The sequence below is a fragment of the Poecile atricapillus genome, chromosome 1 (genome assembly GCF_030490865.1).
Source record: "Poecile atricapillus isolate bPoeAtr1 chromosome 1, bPoeAtr1.hap1, whole genome shotgun sequence".
Classification (NCBI taxonomy): Eukaryota; Metazoa; Chordata; class Aves; order Passeriformes; family Paridae; genus Poecile; species Poecile atricapillus.
This window is the reverse complement of record NC_081249.1, coordinates 24,004,829-24,021,683: the sequence shown is the minus strand read 5'-3', so window position 1 is coordinate 24,021,683 and position 16,855 is coordinate 24,004,829. Positions and strand designations below refer to the sequence as shown.

Sequence of the window (16,855 nt, the reverse complement as noted above, 5' to 3'; positions counted from 1 at the left end):
GTTTCAGTTGGCTTGAATCTATTTATCAATTCATTCTGAAGTAGCCACAGTTCTGTACTATATTCATAATCCCCCTTGAAGAAACTGTTACTTTCCATTTAGCTCTTCTACTGCAGTGATAATTTATTTTGCTCAAGTCAGTTTGAAGCCCTCATGGCAGCACATGTCCATGAATTCCATCTCACCATCCTTTAAGACTTACTTGACACCTATGCAGCACAGCAGCCCTTAGAGCAAGTACTGAGATCTATTGGCTTGGGAGCATTCTGTAGCAGGAGAGGCTTAACTAGAAAATATGAAACAAGCCCATCATAACATCTAATAGCCCACAACCCTTTTCCTGTTACCATTTTTCTTAAGACCCCCACTGTAAGAGGCACCTATGGCATGACTAAAATCCCACATTTCATCTCACACAGTGGCCTCACATTAAGGTTGCATTTCTGCTTGTCAGAACAAGGGATGGCTGCACGTTAGCTGTGAAAAAGGAAATGATGTGCACACACGTAATTAGTTTGAGCTGCAAGGAAAAGCTGAGTGACACGAAGGGCATTTTTGTCACCGATAGACAGGGAGGTTCCTGGGGCAGAACTACCTGTGGGCTATTCCTGTGGCTCCTGCTCTTCCTTCAAGGAATAGCAAGTGGTTGGGTTCAGAGGCTTGCCAGGCTTTACACTGCTGATTCAAATGTATCCTGTGCAATTCAGACCTTTCACATGCACATGCTGTCAGAGAAGGAATGAATTCTTACATCGATGTGCCTGAATATGTACAGGGAATTTGCTTAATTTCTGGTTGGCTGAAACTTCAAAGAGAAATGCATTAACCTATAATGTGTCTTAATGACACATACAATAAAGTACAGTTTAAAGTTCTGAATTACTTTTTTAAAAAAAGAAAAAATGTTTGAAAGACTTCATTGAAGTGTATCTCAATTTCAGATAATTATAAAATTAAAAACCTATTTGCTTTTATATTTACACAGGGCATCTCAGCAACTCAGATGAAATGAAATGTTTCACATATGTTACTAAAGGGATATCAGTGATAAAACATACCACATTTTCTTTTTTTCAGTGGTTTATAGAAGATTAGAAGACAAAACTTTGCACTTGGAAACAACTTATCAAGAAAGACAGGTCAGGTGGATTTTTCCTATAGAACAGCTGGATAGTTTGTGAGTTACCGTGTCTTATCCACTTCTGGCCAGTTCGTGTAGTTTCTTGTGGGTTTAAATTACGAGCATAGTCCATTTTGGAAACTACATAGATTGGAATACAGTCTTCCCAATTTGTATACCTTACTTGTAACTAAATTTCAGACATTTGATGATTCTGCACTAGGCATGCTTCTCAGAGAGGTGCTGGAACACACAAGAACCAAGCTTTGTTAGACTGTCATCACAGGAATTTCACATGAAAGAGTTTCAGAGATAATTAATCGAAGACAGGCCTCAACACTGAAGGATAAATATAGTTATAAAGAAATAGATATTTTGAAACTGTGTAATTGGATGTGCCCTGGTGACAAAAGTTCACGTCATAGCACGACTAATGCATTCTGGAAGAATTTTCAGATTGAGAGATGGACAGAGTATCTGAAAAGAGACAGTGCTAGTGCCATTCCAAGGAACATAAAGGCACATAGGTACAGATGAAAACGGAGTACATTTTGCCTGGGCATGGAATTGACCAATGCATCCTGTTTATAGCTTATAGGCATGGAAGAAGTCTTATTATACTGGCCTTGCTTATGCAAGCTGTAAATTAATATTGGGTCATCAGTTAGAGCGTGTTTTCCTGTGTGTAGTGGACCAAAGTTGGTCCAGTTCACGAATAAGTGTACACATTTTATCATATTCTCCAAAACAGGGGTGGAAAAATATCTCAAACATTTATTTACTGTGAAACTGATCTGGTAAATAAAGTGGAAAACAGCCTGTATGAAGGACATGAGATGAAACTGTAGTCAAAATGAAATGGGAGAAAATGCATAAGTGGCAGAGCTCTAAATGAACCAATTAATTTAATTAGATCTATTTGAATAACATGATATCTTTTCTCTTTTCCCTTTATGATTACACCTATGACAAGCTAAAGATCTATTATACATATTCATTATAGAAAAGGTTGGCTGAATAATTTTACATGAAGCACAACATTAAACAGTGAGCTATGCTTCTTCATTATTATTCTATATCCTGAGCAGGTATATCATGAAGGGTAAATGATTTAGGAATTAATTACTTTAAGACTACTGATCTTTTTAATGGACACTAAACAACTTCCACCAACTGTATCAGCAACAACTGTAGACCAGGATTTTCATACTCAAAGTCAATGGTAAATCAGACATGGTAAACACAGCATTTGGGCTAGACTCACAAAACATACATTATTTGAATCCTTGACATTTAAAGCTCTGCCATTGGCTGAAAACACCACCCCTATGTTTAGTATCCAGAGCTCTTTATGAGCAAACAAGAAAAGCTGAAGTGTCAAAGTCACACAGAAAAGAAGAACTTGTGGAGTTACCACAGATATTAACTGGAAACTGTAATGGATTGAAGGATTTAAACCAGATCCGTATTTTCCACTGCAAAATATGGTAAGATAGACAAAATAAATTTGTAATGAGCAGCCCAGGGAGGATTTCAGGATTAATTTTTTTCTACTTCATAGTCCACTCTCAGGCTGTATCTGGGATTTTGGTTGGTGACAGAGCACCAATGACTCAGTTCCATCATAACATGTATGGAATAACTTTCATCATTCTCTAAAAGTTAGAGCATATTGAGTAATTGTCGTTCTAATTGGGAACGGCGGGAAGAACGACACGGACTCTCAAAGGAGTCAGAACAGGAGAGAATCTCTAGTTTATTGTTACAGTCATGTTATATAGACTGGTTCGTGAAGAGTACAGAAAGGAAACTCTTATTGGTTAGTAAAATACTACATTACCATCATTGGTCAGTGGGGTTTACCACCCCCTGACCTTCTCCTGTAAGGAAAACACGGGAATCAGAAAACAGCACCTGCAGGCTGTTTTGTGTCTTTGAGGATTGTTTTGAATCCTCCCATGAATTTCCCAGGCTAGCTTCTCAGGCAGGCCTGTCAGGCCATGGGCCTACAGCTTGCTCCAAAGCTAGCATCCACAACTCACCTTTTCGGTTTAGGAAAAAAAATAAAAAATGTACAGTGTTTGTAACATCCTGCTGGGCCCTTGCAGGAGGGAGAACAAACACGGCACAAGTGGTTTCTTTTACTAGATATTGGAATGGATACTAATTTGGAATTTTGGTTTATGATTTTGATGTTTAAAGATTGTTTTCCTTGTAAGGATTTGATGGTTGAGTCAAATATTTCTAATTCAGTGAACTAATATAAAACATTGTTAGTCTGTTCAAACTGACAGTCTAACTTGTCAATATAGTAGTTTAAAAGAACACTAAAGTGGTCAGGGTGAGCAAATTTGGGTCTCGCAGGGATCGCAGGACCCCGGTGCGGCTCACCCCCTGCAAGGCGGGGTGGAACGCGTGCTGGCCGGGGCACTGCTCGAGCCTCGGCACCGTCTCGCGGGGCGGCTCGGGTTCGCAGAACCCGGCAGCACAAGGCTGGCAGAAACCGGCCCGGCGCCCGTAGCACGGTCCACGCGCGCGGGCCACGCTGACGGGCGCGGGGGGGAGCGGAGTTCGCTCCCCGTCCTCCCCGCCGCTTCCCCGCTGGAGCGCGGGGCAGCGGGGGTGTTGTGTAGGTCCCGCGGCTCCGCGCCGCCCTCGCGGCTCGCTCCGCGCGGCTCGCTCCGCGCGGGGCAGCGGCGGGCGTCCGCGCGGACTCTGCGGTCTCGCGCCGCTTCCGGCGGCACAGAAGAAAGGAGCTTAGAGGGCGCGCGCGCGCGAACGAAAGGGGTGTCTGGGCTCTCCCCCCCCCTCTTCCCCCGCCGCTTTTCGGCCGGCACTTTGGCTGGGTGCGGGGGGGGGAATGCTCGCTGCTGCCCCGGCTCCGGCTCCAGATCCGGGCTTGGGCTCGGCTTTTAGGGGGTTTTTGCAGTCGACCGGAGCTAGGGGGCCCGGCTGGCCGCTCGGCCCGCGGCCGGTGGCGGCGGGCGGCGTCCTGAGTTAGCTTTTTCCTCCTTCTTTTCCACCTTTTCTCTCGTTTTTTTCTCGCCGCTGCTGCTGCTGCTGTGGGGACTTTATCGGTGGCTGCGGCTCCTCCGTGTGCTCGGGCGTCTGCCCTGGCTCCGCGGCGGCGGCGGCGGCGCCCCCCCGCTCCTTGTGCGCGGGGGAAGCTGAAGAGAGGGTTTTTCGCGGCTGCACTGGCAGGCACTCGGGGCACCGGCGAAGGCTCCACGGCGGCTGCTGGCAGCAGTGATCGCAGTGCTGGTCCTGGAGGGGCCGGCGGAGGCTCCGCGGAGGGCGCAGGCAGAGGCGGCTCTCGCTGCGCTGGCGATGGCGGCGCTTGTGGGTGCGGTAAAGGCAGAGCCGAGCGATTTTCGCTCTTCTGTTGGTTTTCTGCTGGTAAAACTTGCACGCCGAGCTCTGCGGACAGCGGGCGCTTAAATTTTTCTGGAGAGGAAGATCTCCGGTTCACAGACTGCTCTTGCCCGCTGCTAAAGTTCTTTAAAGGTCCGGGCAGAGCTGAAGGACTGCTACACAGTTCGGTTTCACTGTTTTTAGGTTGGCACTGTTCCAGTGCCTTAAAAATCACTCCCCAAGTTGCTGCTAAGCTGCACGCACTGGTATCTCCTGCAGCTAGCTTAGTCCACAGGTGGTCTCCCACTGACCACCAAATCTCAAGGTTAAACACATAATTCACAGTCACAGCAAACTCCTGCGCTTTCACCCAGTGGAACAAAGCGCGTGTATCTTCTTTAGGAATACAGAGTCCCATGCTCAGCAAGGCGTCTTGCCATGCAAAGCTGACAAGTTGCTTATCAGCTAAATCACAGTTCTCCATTATGAAAAAATTTTTTATCTTGGCGGCTCCGCGAATGCAATTATGCAAACGCTATCGGCTTGGACCCGGGATTTCAAGCTCTGCTTCACCAAGATAGCCGTTCCAAGCCCGCTCTCTGGCAGGCTCACTATCCCGTTGGTTAAAAACCAGCTTCCTCTTGGAAAGCCCGGGAGAATTCCACTTTCCCCTCTAGGGGGAAGGGCCGGTGTTTTTCCCGCTCGCTGCTTACCCTCAGGGGATTAGCAGATGTCTTCACGTTCGTTGCTTTCTGACCTCGGGGGTCGGCTGCACATCACGTCGGGTTATCAGACCTCGGAGGGTCGGTCCGTCATCACGCGGGGTCACCAGATGTCGTTCTAATTGGGAACGGCGGGAAGAACGACACGGACTCTCAAAGGAGTCAGAACAGGAGAGAATCTCTAGTTTATTGTTACAGTCATGTTATATAGACTGGTTCGTGAAGAGTACAGAAAGGAAACTCTTATTGGTTAGTAAAATACTACATTACCATCATTGGTCAGTGGGGTTTACCACCCCCTGACCTTCTCCTGTAAGGAAAACACGGGAATCAGAAAACAGCACCTGCAGGCTGTTTTGTGTCTTTGAGGATTGTTTTGAATCCTCCCATGAATTTCCCAGGCTAGCTTCTCAGGCAGGCCTGTCAGGCCATGGGCCTACAGCTTGCTCCAAAGCTAGCATCCACAAGTAATTAGAAGATATGGATTCAGCTTCTCTCTGCTGATCCTAGCTGAGATTAAAAATAATATTCCTCTTTGCATTGGAAGCTAGAAAGGCGCTGATAACACTTTGGTGTTTTGGCTGCTGCTGAGCAGTACTGGCACAGCCTCATCTCCAACATTCTCACCTGACCAGTAGTCTGGGGGGGTGGGCAATGTTTTGGGAGGGGACACAACTTGGCCAGCCTTCCCAAAATGACCAAAGGGATATTCCATACCATATGAGATCTGCACACCTATAGGAAAAAGGAGGGCGAAGGGGTGCATTCATTATTTACAGTTTGCCTTCTGGAACAACCTCCACATATGCTGAAGCACTGCTTCCCACAAAGTGGCCAGACATTGCTTGTTGATCAGAAGTAGAGAATAAAGTATTTTTGTTTTCTTTCCTTTTTCCTTTACTGATTGTGCATGCACAACCTTCACTTTTGCTTTAGTCAGCTGCCTATATCTTGACCCATGAATTTTTTTCCATCTTATATTTCCCCCTGTCCTGTTGCAGTGGGGAGTGATAGAGCAGCTTGGTGGGCACTTGGTGTCCAGCCAGGGTCAACCCACCACAGTTCCTTCAGGAACTGAAGAACTGAAGGAAGAAGAAACTGAAGGAAGAGACCAAGTTCCCACATACTGAGAGGACACTGCAACCACAAGGAGTGGACTCTGAGTGCAGAGCAGAAGGACTCCTGTGCTTTGTGTGGAGGACAAAGATTAGTGTGCTAAAGTAAATCCTTCAGAGAGTTCCTTGTAGTTTTAATCCACAAAAAAACACTGGAGACAGAGCACTTTGGTTATGTGCTGGCAGTCATGAAAGTCTTAGAGCACAATTTTGCCTATACACATTTGAGTATTGCATAGTCATTGGAGAATGAGGTTCTGAACTGCCTTCTAGATTTAAGCTTGTAAATTCTACCTAGATTTCACTTTACAGACTAAAGCAGACATACTGGATTTCAACTTTGTTTTAGAATCAAGATGAGTTGCTATACGGTAAGTCAATAAATTATTTTAATTAGTCTATTTTATATGTAAGTTAAAAATTCAGCAAGTTTATAATTACAGAAAGGAAAAGGTTTCATATTGTAAATATTTTTTGACAAAAAGTATGCCAGATAAAATGATTAACACATTTCAGACTCAGTTATTTACAGATTTGGCTCTAGATTCTCAAGAAATTAATTCTGCATTAAAAGATCAAACACTATAACTTTACAGAGGATGTTTTGTAAAATTCAGAGGCAAAGAACTTATATTCTCTGCTCGTATGTCAAATGCAACAGTCTTAATCATCAGCCTATGACTAAAGTGCTCATTAACCTGTTTGACAAACAGATTTGTTATTGGTAGAGGGAGATTCTTTTCAGTATTTCACCTGTTTGCTCCCCCACTGACCAAATGTAGGGTTTATCTGTTAAAAAAGATGTGTATACTAATTTAGTAATTTTTTCATTTGTGAGTGCATTGTTTTTATTAATATTCATCAGAAAGGAAGTATTTAGTTATATATGATAATTGCATATTATTTAAAACATACAAATAATTTTCTTTTCAAAAAATGTAGCACTTCATGTTTTATTACAGTTCTGTTTTTAGATGCTTCTTTAAGTTATAGTAAGATTCCTGCTTATAACCTACTGAATGTAATAACTTGATATGTGATATACAAAAATAAAGTGATTTTAGTTAATTGTTCTTTTAAACTGCTGATAATTTTTTGTGTTGGAACAACAATGTCCAAAACTAAAGCTCTGAAGGGATGTCAAATGGGTTTATTGCAAAGGTAAAAATGGCAAAGAAGACAGATGGTCTGATGCAAATCTAGAATTTTTCTGGAGGAGGTATGCCAGCAAAACATTAATGAGATCCATAAGTGAAAACACAATTCATTTGCTTTTTTCTAAACAGGAAAATATTTTTTTCTCTCTCACTTAAAATTTCTAATTAAATCAAAAGAAGAAAGTTCTTTTAGAAGAAGCATTTCTATACAGGTGACCAAAGGAAGGGATAACTTGGCTGAGCTATAAAAATTTGGGATAATCTTAAAAGTAACTTTGTGTTTAAAATAAAATTTAAAAGGGACACCATTTATTAACAAAAATGCATCGCCAAATGATTCAGGCAGAAATGTTTGCTCTTCTGACAAGCAATTTACTGCTGTGTCTTGGATACTTGTTTCAAGGGACAGATTCCATTTCTTCCAAACATCAGTTGTGGAATGATGCTGGAAGCAGGATAGTCTCGTGTCAGAGATCATGCATACACAGGTACCTTTGCCCAGTCCAGCCCTCTGCTATCACATGGCACTTGGAAAGCTCTCAAAAGTCATCCTAAAAAATTAATTCTACTGTGTGCCTTAGTTTCACTTTCTGATAGGCTTTTCCAAAATAATTAATGAAAGAAAAGTGTACTAAGGATAATTATCTACTAAATGAACTCTGCCTGCAGAAGCCTTTCCTCACAGACCACTGAAAACGGAGAGATCACGCTTGCAAAAGGGACATCTCGTATCTCTGACTTTGCCCTGGGTAGCAGAGGCTTTTTGATTTTATTACAAAGAGATTCTTGGGCTACACACACCTATACAGTGCCTCAGGCAGGGTATTTCATTCTTCATCTCACTGCAATTCTATTTGGGTGGAAGTTGATTTTCTGTCACATTGTTACGGTTTCCCATAGGGTGGCTTCTTTTTTTTTCTGGGATGGGGGGAATTTGGTTTTTTTTAAACTCTATTTATATTATTATATGTCACCCAGGACAGTTTGCTTTTTGTTTTTTGTGTGTTTTTTTGTTTCTGGTTTTGGCTCTGATTTTTTATTTGTTCTTCATAATTTGTTTTGTTTTTTTGTATTTGAGGGGGACGGAGGTGGTTTTGTTTGGGGTGATTTTTTTTATTATTATTCTTCCAAGTAATTGATTTTAGTCACAGAAGCAGAACCTGTCTTCCATAATTTTGTATCTTTCAGTGAAGCAGTTATACCAATATTATCAAAAATGTATCAATAGTTATAGCACAATATTTTCAAGGAATTATGTTAGTCATCTTCCATACAGACTGGAAGTATCTCAGCAATCAAAAAAAGATAATATATCTTTGCAAAATAAAATCAGCACACAAATCCTTAGTATAACTATAATTTGAAATCTTGTAGAAAATATTAGCACAAGATAGGCATTGCTCAATAATATATGAAAGTACACATCAGGCACACTGATTACCTGAGCTGGGAATAGAGTTGGACAAGTCTATAAATTCAAAACAGGGGAGTACTATCTTTATTTGGGTCTTGTGGATTTCAATTTTTAATTTTTGTTTTTTGGCTGAATGTTTTTCAATTATAGATTTCTGTTGTCAACTGAAAGATGACACCTTCCCAGAGTGACTAAAACATTAACCATCAACAAATATTGATTTTTTTTTTTCCATAGGTAATATTTATCTCCAGATAAACTGATTATAAAATGCTCTCTAAAACCTTCAAGACATCCTCCTAGTTTGTCTCTGATGCTTGAGAAAAAGAATATGTTCAGACAGCAACTGTGTCTTTCTCAAGATGAGTTCTGAAAACAAATCATTTATCATAGAGGTTTTTGAAACAGCTAACAATGCTAATACCTCTTTGCACCTAATCTAACAAAACATATATGACAAACTAAGTCATGTTGCTACTTAATTGATCCCTGCCTTTTTACGGCATTAATTTATTTGACTAGGTAGAGACTATGTTTGCCACAATGCTTTCAAAGCAATTACAAAAACAATCAACTTGTACTTGCTGTAGTTGGGTATCATCCTTTGTTGTATGAAAACACTACACTTATGGTCAAACAATGTTAGAGGAAAACATCATTTAATTTAGAGTCTGTGTGCAATCTAAATCTCTGCTATCTGCATGTGGCAGTGTGTGACAGCAAGAGAATGAAGGCCAGAGGAACTCATTTATTCCCTGTCATACCTGGCACAGTGGAAGTGCAGTCCCTCTCCACAGGTGCTGTCAGTGGGGTGGTGGACCACACTCCCCTGTAGCTCAAATTTGAAGCAGCCTTTTAAGGTGAGCCTTTGGCCATTGTGGCAGCCCAATAATTATATCCTTTAGCCAAACACCAGAGCTTAGGGATACTCAGGAGGTTTTGCTCTCTTCTGTTCTACAATCTCATTCACCAGGGGCAAATGCAGTGAGGATGAAGCGCTGGTAACAGAAAAGGGGCCTTGGAATGTGTAGGGAACTGGCTGTGACATCCACTGATTCAAAGTGGATCTGTGCTTTCACCTGTGGAGGTGACAGCGGTCAGATCTGGGATATACCTGCTCAGCAGAGGGCCATCAGCTCTCCAAGAGCCCTTCAACACAAACAAAAGATAACGTACTTACTGATGAATTAACACTATGCATTACCTCCATTACCATTTAGTCTATAAGGCACATGCTTTTGACTGTAAGTCTTCTAAAAATAAAGGCACAATGTGTTATAGGACCCGAATTTTTGTCGCTGTGTGTGACATTACAAAGAATATTCTTTCTGCTACTGTCAAAACAATAAATGAAACACAATGCAGGGGGATATACTGATTCAGATCAATGATAAGTATATTCTATGTCTTCTCTTGGATGTTACATGTTTACGAAGGTGTTAGTGTTTTTTTTATTACACCAGACCTGTTTGATTGCCACTTTTTGCTTCAAAGATGATCAAAGATTACCTTCAGCTAATAGGCAAACATGACAGACAATAATAATGAATACTAGAGCCCAGTGTTTAGAACTGTGACAAAAGGTGGGGGATAGCAACACATTGCAACACATTTTTGACTATTAATTTCTTTTAAACATTTGAACAGTCAACAAAAGAAGTGATTGGCAACAAATATTAAGTCAAGTAGGAACAAAGAAGACCCTTGAAACCATAATGAATATGCAGCTCTTTCTGAGGGAAGAGACTGCTGAAAGCAGTGAGATTTCATGAAATAAGAGCTATGGCTTAAGCTGTAATGAAACAATAAATACATGCTTCACTAATATGAAAAGACATTTCCAATTTAACATTCTCAGATGTTGGCTCCTGTATTACTGCAATCTGCCACTCTGCACCATGGGGTTTAACAAAATAGAAGTGATAAGACTTCAGATTTTCTAATATAAATATATGTGAAAAAATAACCATGATTTTTTATCTCACCTCTTTGAACACATGAGAGATAAAACATATTTCAGAAGTGGGTAACCAAAATCCTACACCAGGGTATTTCATATGTCTGTAATTACTTAACCTACCAGGATGTCAAGCTGCTTGTTTATTTGTGTCTTGTTCTGGGAACTTTCCATAGGATTGAATGCATGTGACATCATCTGATTACAAATAAGGAAATACTCAGCCATTCAAAGCTAAACTGGACAGAGACTTTGCATCTATCAATAGAAAATTTTACACCTTTCTTCTGGGACAATTGAATCATCAGGAGACTATGAATAAGACCTAACGTGCACAGAATGCAACCCTATAAATGTAGGCAATCATTAAAATTATTTTTCTTTTATCATACATGAAAGATCACATTGATATGTGCATGAAGATGAATATCATATCTGGAACACCATATAGACTTTCTAATTTTTTCTTCCTTAGTTCCTCTCTTTTTACTGCATCAACCTCTGCTCTGTTCTTGGTTCTTTCCCTCCTGTTCTTATCTTCCTTTTATCTTTTTTTTTTCATCAGTTCTTTGGGTTGATTCCTTCTCTCTGGCTCTTTTGTCTTTCCAAATCCCTTATTCCACTTCATTATTTACCTTCTCTCTCAGTTATTTTATTCTTTTTCCAGTCTTCTTAGAATCATCCATTATTTGTGCCTGGTTTAGTCCCCGCTCCCACCCCCCCACATGCTTATTATCACTCTAGTCTTTAATTTGTCCCTCGCTTCCCATCTGTTCATTATCTTCAGGTTGTCCATCTCATCCTGTTACAGACAGACAACGTTGCTTCTTGCTGCCCACATAAGAAAAAAAGGAATCTTTTAGCTGGCCTGCTTTGCTTGATTCTACTATATCTTTCTCACACCACTTCCCACTTCATAGTGAATGGTAACAACAACTTTTAAATATCATTGAAAAAAAAACCCTGGATCTGTGAAAAAAAGACAAGGCCACTTAACTTTTGTGTGAGGTACAAATATAGAGGCTTGCTTTTATTGACTCTATTTCATCTTGCTGACATTCCAAAGAATTCATATATTTCAATGGTCTTTATGTTCTTTTAAACCTAGACACTCATAGAAGCTGTTGAGAACAGACGAATCACTAAAAACAGTCTGGAGAGAGCCATTGAACTGGTTAAGGAACTGAGAAATGCTTTGTGTAAACAAAAAAGAGCACAGGAGCAATATTGTCTACAGCTTTTTTATTTTAGAGGAGGTTTTGGATTTTAGACCCTGCTAAGCAATTTCAACATTTGTGGAATAGCCAGTATGCTTTGGGATCACTTCCTAGAGTGTGACTGAATAGAAATGACTCTTGGCCATACAGAAATTTCCTACTTAAGCAAGTTTATGGCAAAAATGACCATAAGAAACATGTCTTACTTTTTGGTGAGGTTTTTGGAAGGAAATTATGGCATAAGAATTTGAGACTACAAATCCAGGCACATTTGGAACTACCAAACTGTTTAGACAAACCACTGAAGCAATTTGAAACAATAAGTATTTAAATAATTTTAAATCTGTAATTTAAAATCAAGCTTCGAAAAGAAAGATTCCTAGTTTTCTGCTGTTTGGGGAACAAGAGGCTACCAAAACACTTTCTGTACAAGCTGAGTTAGATCCATAGCTTCTAAGAGTAAAGTTTTCTTGTAAGGGTAGATGAGGATACTGCTTCTTCCATTCTACTGTAGACTTTTGGCTTATAATTTTGAATATTTCCTTGACTAGAATGTTTTGGTTTACAAGGAAAGCACAAAACAGAGGGAAGCTAGTGTGCTGGCTTGGGGTAGGGAAAATGTGTGCCTCTGATAGCAAAGTTTCTGGAAGATCTACTGTCTGAACAAGCTAAAGCAACATGAAACTTTTCAATAACTGGTTTCACCCCCAAATTCATGGTTCAGTTTTCATCTTCATACAGAATGAAGATGAAGTTACAGTGCTATATCAGAAGTTAGGTTCTTTATGTTTTTATGTGATATTTTACAACCTATTGATAAAAACACTTGGAAATCTATAGCTGTAAAGCCACAAAACAATCTGAAGAAAAAGGTAGTAGTTTAAAAACCTCATTGTTTGCTGTTCTTTTGACCTGCAAGACTCTTATCTCTTTTGAAGCATGTTCTTTTGTTTCCAAGGAGACAAAAATTAAACTTTAATACTCTTCCACTTTTTTTTAACAGAATAAAGCAGAATTTTAATGCATAACTTTACAATGAGAAATATTTTGTTAGAATTTGAATTTTACAATTTTTGTCCTTTTTCATTCAGTAAAATTTGTAAAAATTTCCCTTTATAACCACTGCCCTAGAAAATTAGCATTTATGGCCAACTGTGAACATTTTGTTGTTTTTTTTTCCAGCAGACTTCATTTTAAGATGATCATCTGGATGATATTTTATACTTGGTAACTACTTTCAAAATAGTTTGCTGCAGGATTGATCCATATGCTGCATGTTGACAGACACTGACCTGAAGAATTATCTCTGGAGTGTGTAGTTTTGCAGTGTGCAGGAGGTGTCAGGCTGTGATGAAAGTAACTAACACCTGATGGGACAACACAATGGTACCCTAGCCACAGTGTCTAAACTTCATGGAATGTATACAAGCCTTGAGATCCAGTGACAAAAATGAACTAACCCTTACTGTCACTTTAGTAAGGAACTAGCAGAGAGATATTTAAAAAAAACCATCAATGCTGGAAGCCCCTGAAAGCTAATGAACCAGTTTCCTTTAGCTGAAGTGACAGTGTCTGCCAAGATACACAAGGACCTACATTTTTCTCTTTAGAGCAATTAGTCAATTAGTATCTTCACAGACCTGTGAAAAAATATGTCCTACTTCATACAGATGTGCAAGAATTATTTTAAGTGATTCAGTTACTACAGCGAAGCCTGGCAAAGATTTTTGCAATCAGCTTGTATGCTGTTAAAGTCACTAGCAGCACGCTAAGAAATGTCAACAGTAATTAAACCCAATCATTTTCAAATATATGCCATGCTTTGGCAATGCTGAGGAATGCTTTTCACAGCAAGAATTCTCAGCCCTGTGAGGATAGATTTTTTCTAAGTTCGTTTTTTTATTGTTTTTTCTTTTTATGGGAACAACATTTTTCCCCTTTTTATTCTGGCAACACCATTTTGGTTTATTCATTCAAGAAATTGTATCAAAAACCACAGAACTACAGGTTTCTTCTCTCAACTTGTCACAGTTCTTACTGAGCTTGCATTTAAGGATTGTCCCTGCATGCAATTCCAAGTACATTGCATAGAATTTATTTTAAAAATTTGTGAAATACTTTGGCAAAACATCTGAAAATTTGCTGAAAAGTAACATTTCAAAAGACTGAGATGAAATTGTGTTCAGGTTTTGGCAAGGACTTGTGGAAAAATAAAAACACGTGTTTGCAAATGGTTAACAACTTTCTTCTAAAATAAAACATTTAAATGTTGCTTCCATTTGCAAAGAAATGAAGAAGAGGACAGTGGTACCCCTATATCCAGTTCATTTAACTCTTTGTACTGTACTGATATAGTAATTTAAACATGACTGTCTCGACTCAGGTAACCCTATTAGCAACAGAGGTGTGAGGTGCTTCAGGACAAAAGCACCTCGCTGTTTGAGGTTTGTAACTGGAGCAGCATCAGGGACTTGGACTTTTCATTTGCTAGAAAGGTCTTTGGCCACTCTCATACGTAATGAGTACTTGGTTGATATAACAAAATTGTAACAGAGACAACTGAAAACATCCTCCTACAGGATACTCCTCCAGAGACAGTAGAACTGCAAGTATTTTTTTCACAATAGGGTCAAAGTCCATTTTTGAGAGTCTGAGAGGTATGATGAGGTGAGGTGTGATGTGCAAGATGGATGTGCTCCTGTAAGTGCCAGGGCAGCTCTGCCTGGCCTTGCTCAAGGGATTAGTGCTGAGTGCTGTCTTGGCACAATTTTTCAGATCAGAAAAGGCACTGTAGTTACATGCCTCTGACAGTAAGGCAGAAAAACAAAAACTAAAGGCTTTTGTACTAGTTTGCTCACATACTTATCCTACATTGAAACCTATTGTTTTTCGATCTATTGTTTTTCAAAGTTCTGTTAACACTGAGTGTGGTGTCAAAGGTTGAATCTTGCTCCTGCTGGAGTCAAAGGCCAAACATTCATGTAACTTGGCTAGCACCTGTGTTTTGTTGCTGTGAAATGTCAGCTGTCCCTCACAGACAACCAGTATCTTCTAATGTGATAAAGCACTTCTCTTACCTTCTGGTAAAATAGTTTGGAAATTGTAAAATTGGTTAATGAGAGGTTTCTTTTTTAAAAGTCTCTTAGCTCCAACTTGTTTCTTCTTTGAACAATATTTAGCTTTACTGTAAACTTCTCACAATCATCTCAAATAAATAAAATTACTTGGGACTACCCTTCTAGAAAAGCATACTGAAGACAAAATAACAACAGGAGAATACACTAATGCTATTTAAGTGAAGTAACATAATAATAAAATTTTTGAAGGCACTCATTCCAGAAGTGGCTATTTAGAAAGTAAAGTAGTTCACATTAGATACAAAATGTCAAAGAAAGAATTAAGAAAATGTCTTATAAAAAGTTTATCCCTTTTTGTTCATTTAATGCACATCAAAATTAGTTCTATGTTGCAATTTTAAATTACCTAAACTCATTGGAAATGTTACGAGAACCAATGCAAGTTTAACACTGTCTTAGTACCTACTGCTGTTTTAACTGATAGATATTTTGATTTTGGGTATTTGTACCAAAATTGTGATGATAATTGAAAAAGTCTTCATTGCTTTTATATAAAAATATTATAATATATAAATGATACAATTATGCATTTAATTCTATGAGGTTCATGCAAGTATTTCTGGTATGAATGAATCAGTATCTTGAGATAGAAAACATCTTGGTCCTCTCAGGGTTAAAAGACATATTTCCTGCCTGGAAATAGCATCATCACAACCAGCAACAGCATGTTTCATAAACTTTGAACTTACTATAAGAACCTTTCATGATGATTATTCTTCCAGCAAACAAAAGTTGGTAGTAAATTCATTATTGTCTTTAGCTCAATACAAACCTGTTAAAGAAGTCTGCATTTTTCAATGTCAATACCCAAATTTGAATCAAGAGACAGTTTTCAACATGTGCCTACTGTGATTTTTTTTCTCTTTTAGTGGTTCTAGCAGGCCATCAATGAAATATTTACCTGACTAGTGTGGCTCTCCCTGTGCCTTTGAATAGATGAGCCTGCTGTAGTGCTGGCTGACAGTCTGGAATATTCATTTTCCTCTGGTAATCCTAAAGAAGAAGATGAAGAAGAATTTGTAATCTGAGATTTATGCACTGGTTAATTTCAATATAATATTCAAAAGACCTTGATATGTTTTACTAAAAAAACAAACAAAGAAACCCAAATCACACATTTCCTGAATATTTACTATTTCCGCTCTTACTGAAACAGAACAATTCTTTTTTACCATGTAGGGATAGCATCATACGTCTGCATGCTGCTTGAAAAGAAGGAGCTATTGTAACTAAAAAGCCTGCAAATAACACTTTACCTCTACAATGGCCAGGGATTCCTCCTGCAGTGCAGAAATCCCTGGCTCCTCTTCTCCTGGCTTGTTTTCATGGCAGAAGCAATGCAAAGGGAACAGAAATTACACCTGCAGCATTCTGCTCTCAATATCTCTGTGTCACACCGGAAGTCAATATTAGGTCCGGGATTCAAAACTTCGTCCTCTCAGTATAAAACATGTTTTTTGTAAGTCATATAATTATCATGCACTCTTGATGTGGGATTTAGCTGACCAAAATTTAGCTGTGTAAAAACCAGTCACCCAGTGTAAAACAGCCGGGTAATCTCCTTCAGCAGTCAAGAGAAATAAACACCTCTGCAAAGGTATCCTATGGTGAGGCTCATTGCTTGTGCTTCCCCATCACTGCTGCAGCAGTGGGAATACCATCCAC

The 16,855-nt window shown here is 39.5% G+C and overlaps 1 protein-coding gene across 1 annotated transcript in view; it reads right to left on the bottom strand.

Moving 5' to 3' along the window:
• Window positions 1–16,855, bottom strand: part of MYO16 (myosin XVI) — a 286,365-nt gene that overhangs the window by 1,231 nt on the left and 268,279 nt on the right. Inside the window, exon 34 of the mRNA XM_058859396.1 lies at window positions 16,092–16,183. Coding sequence (XP_058715379.1) covers window positions 16,092–16,183 — 92 coding nt within the window. The remainder of the gene's footprint in view (window positions 1–16,091; window positions 16,184–16,855) is intronic.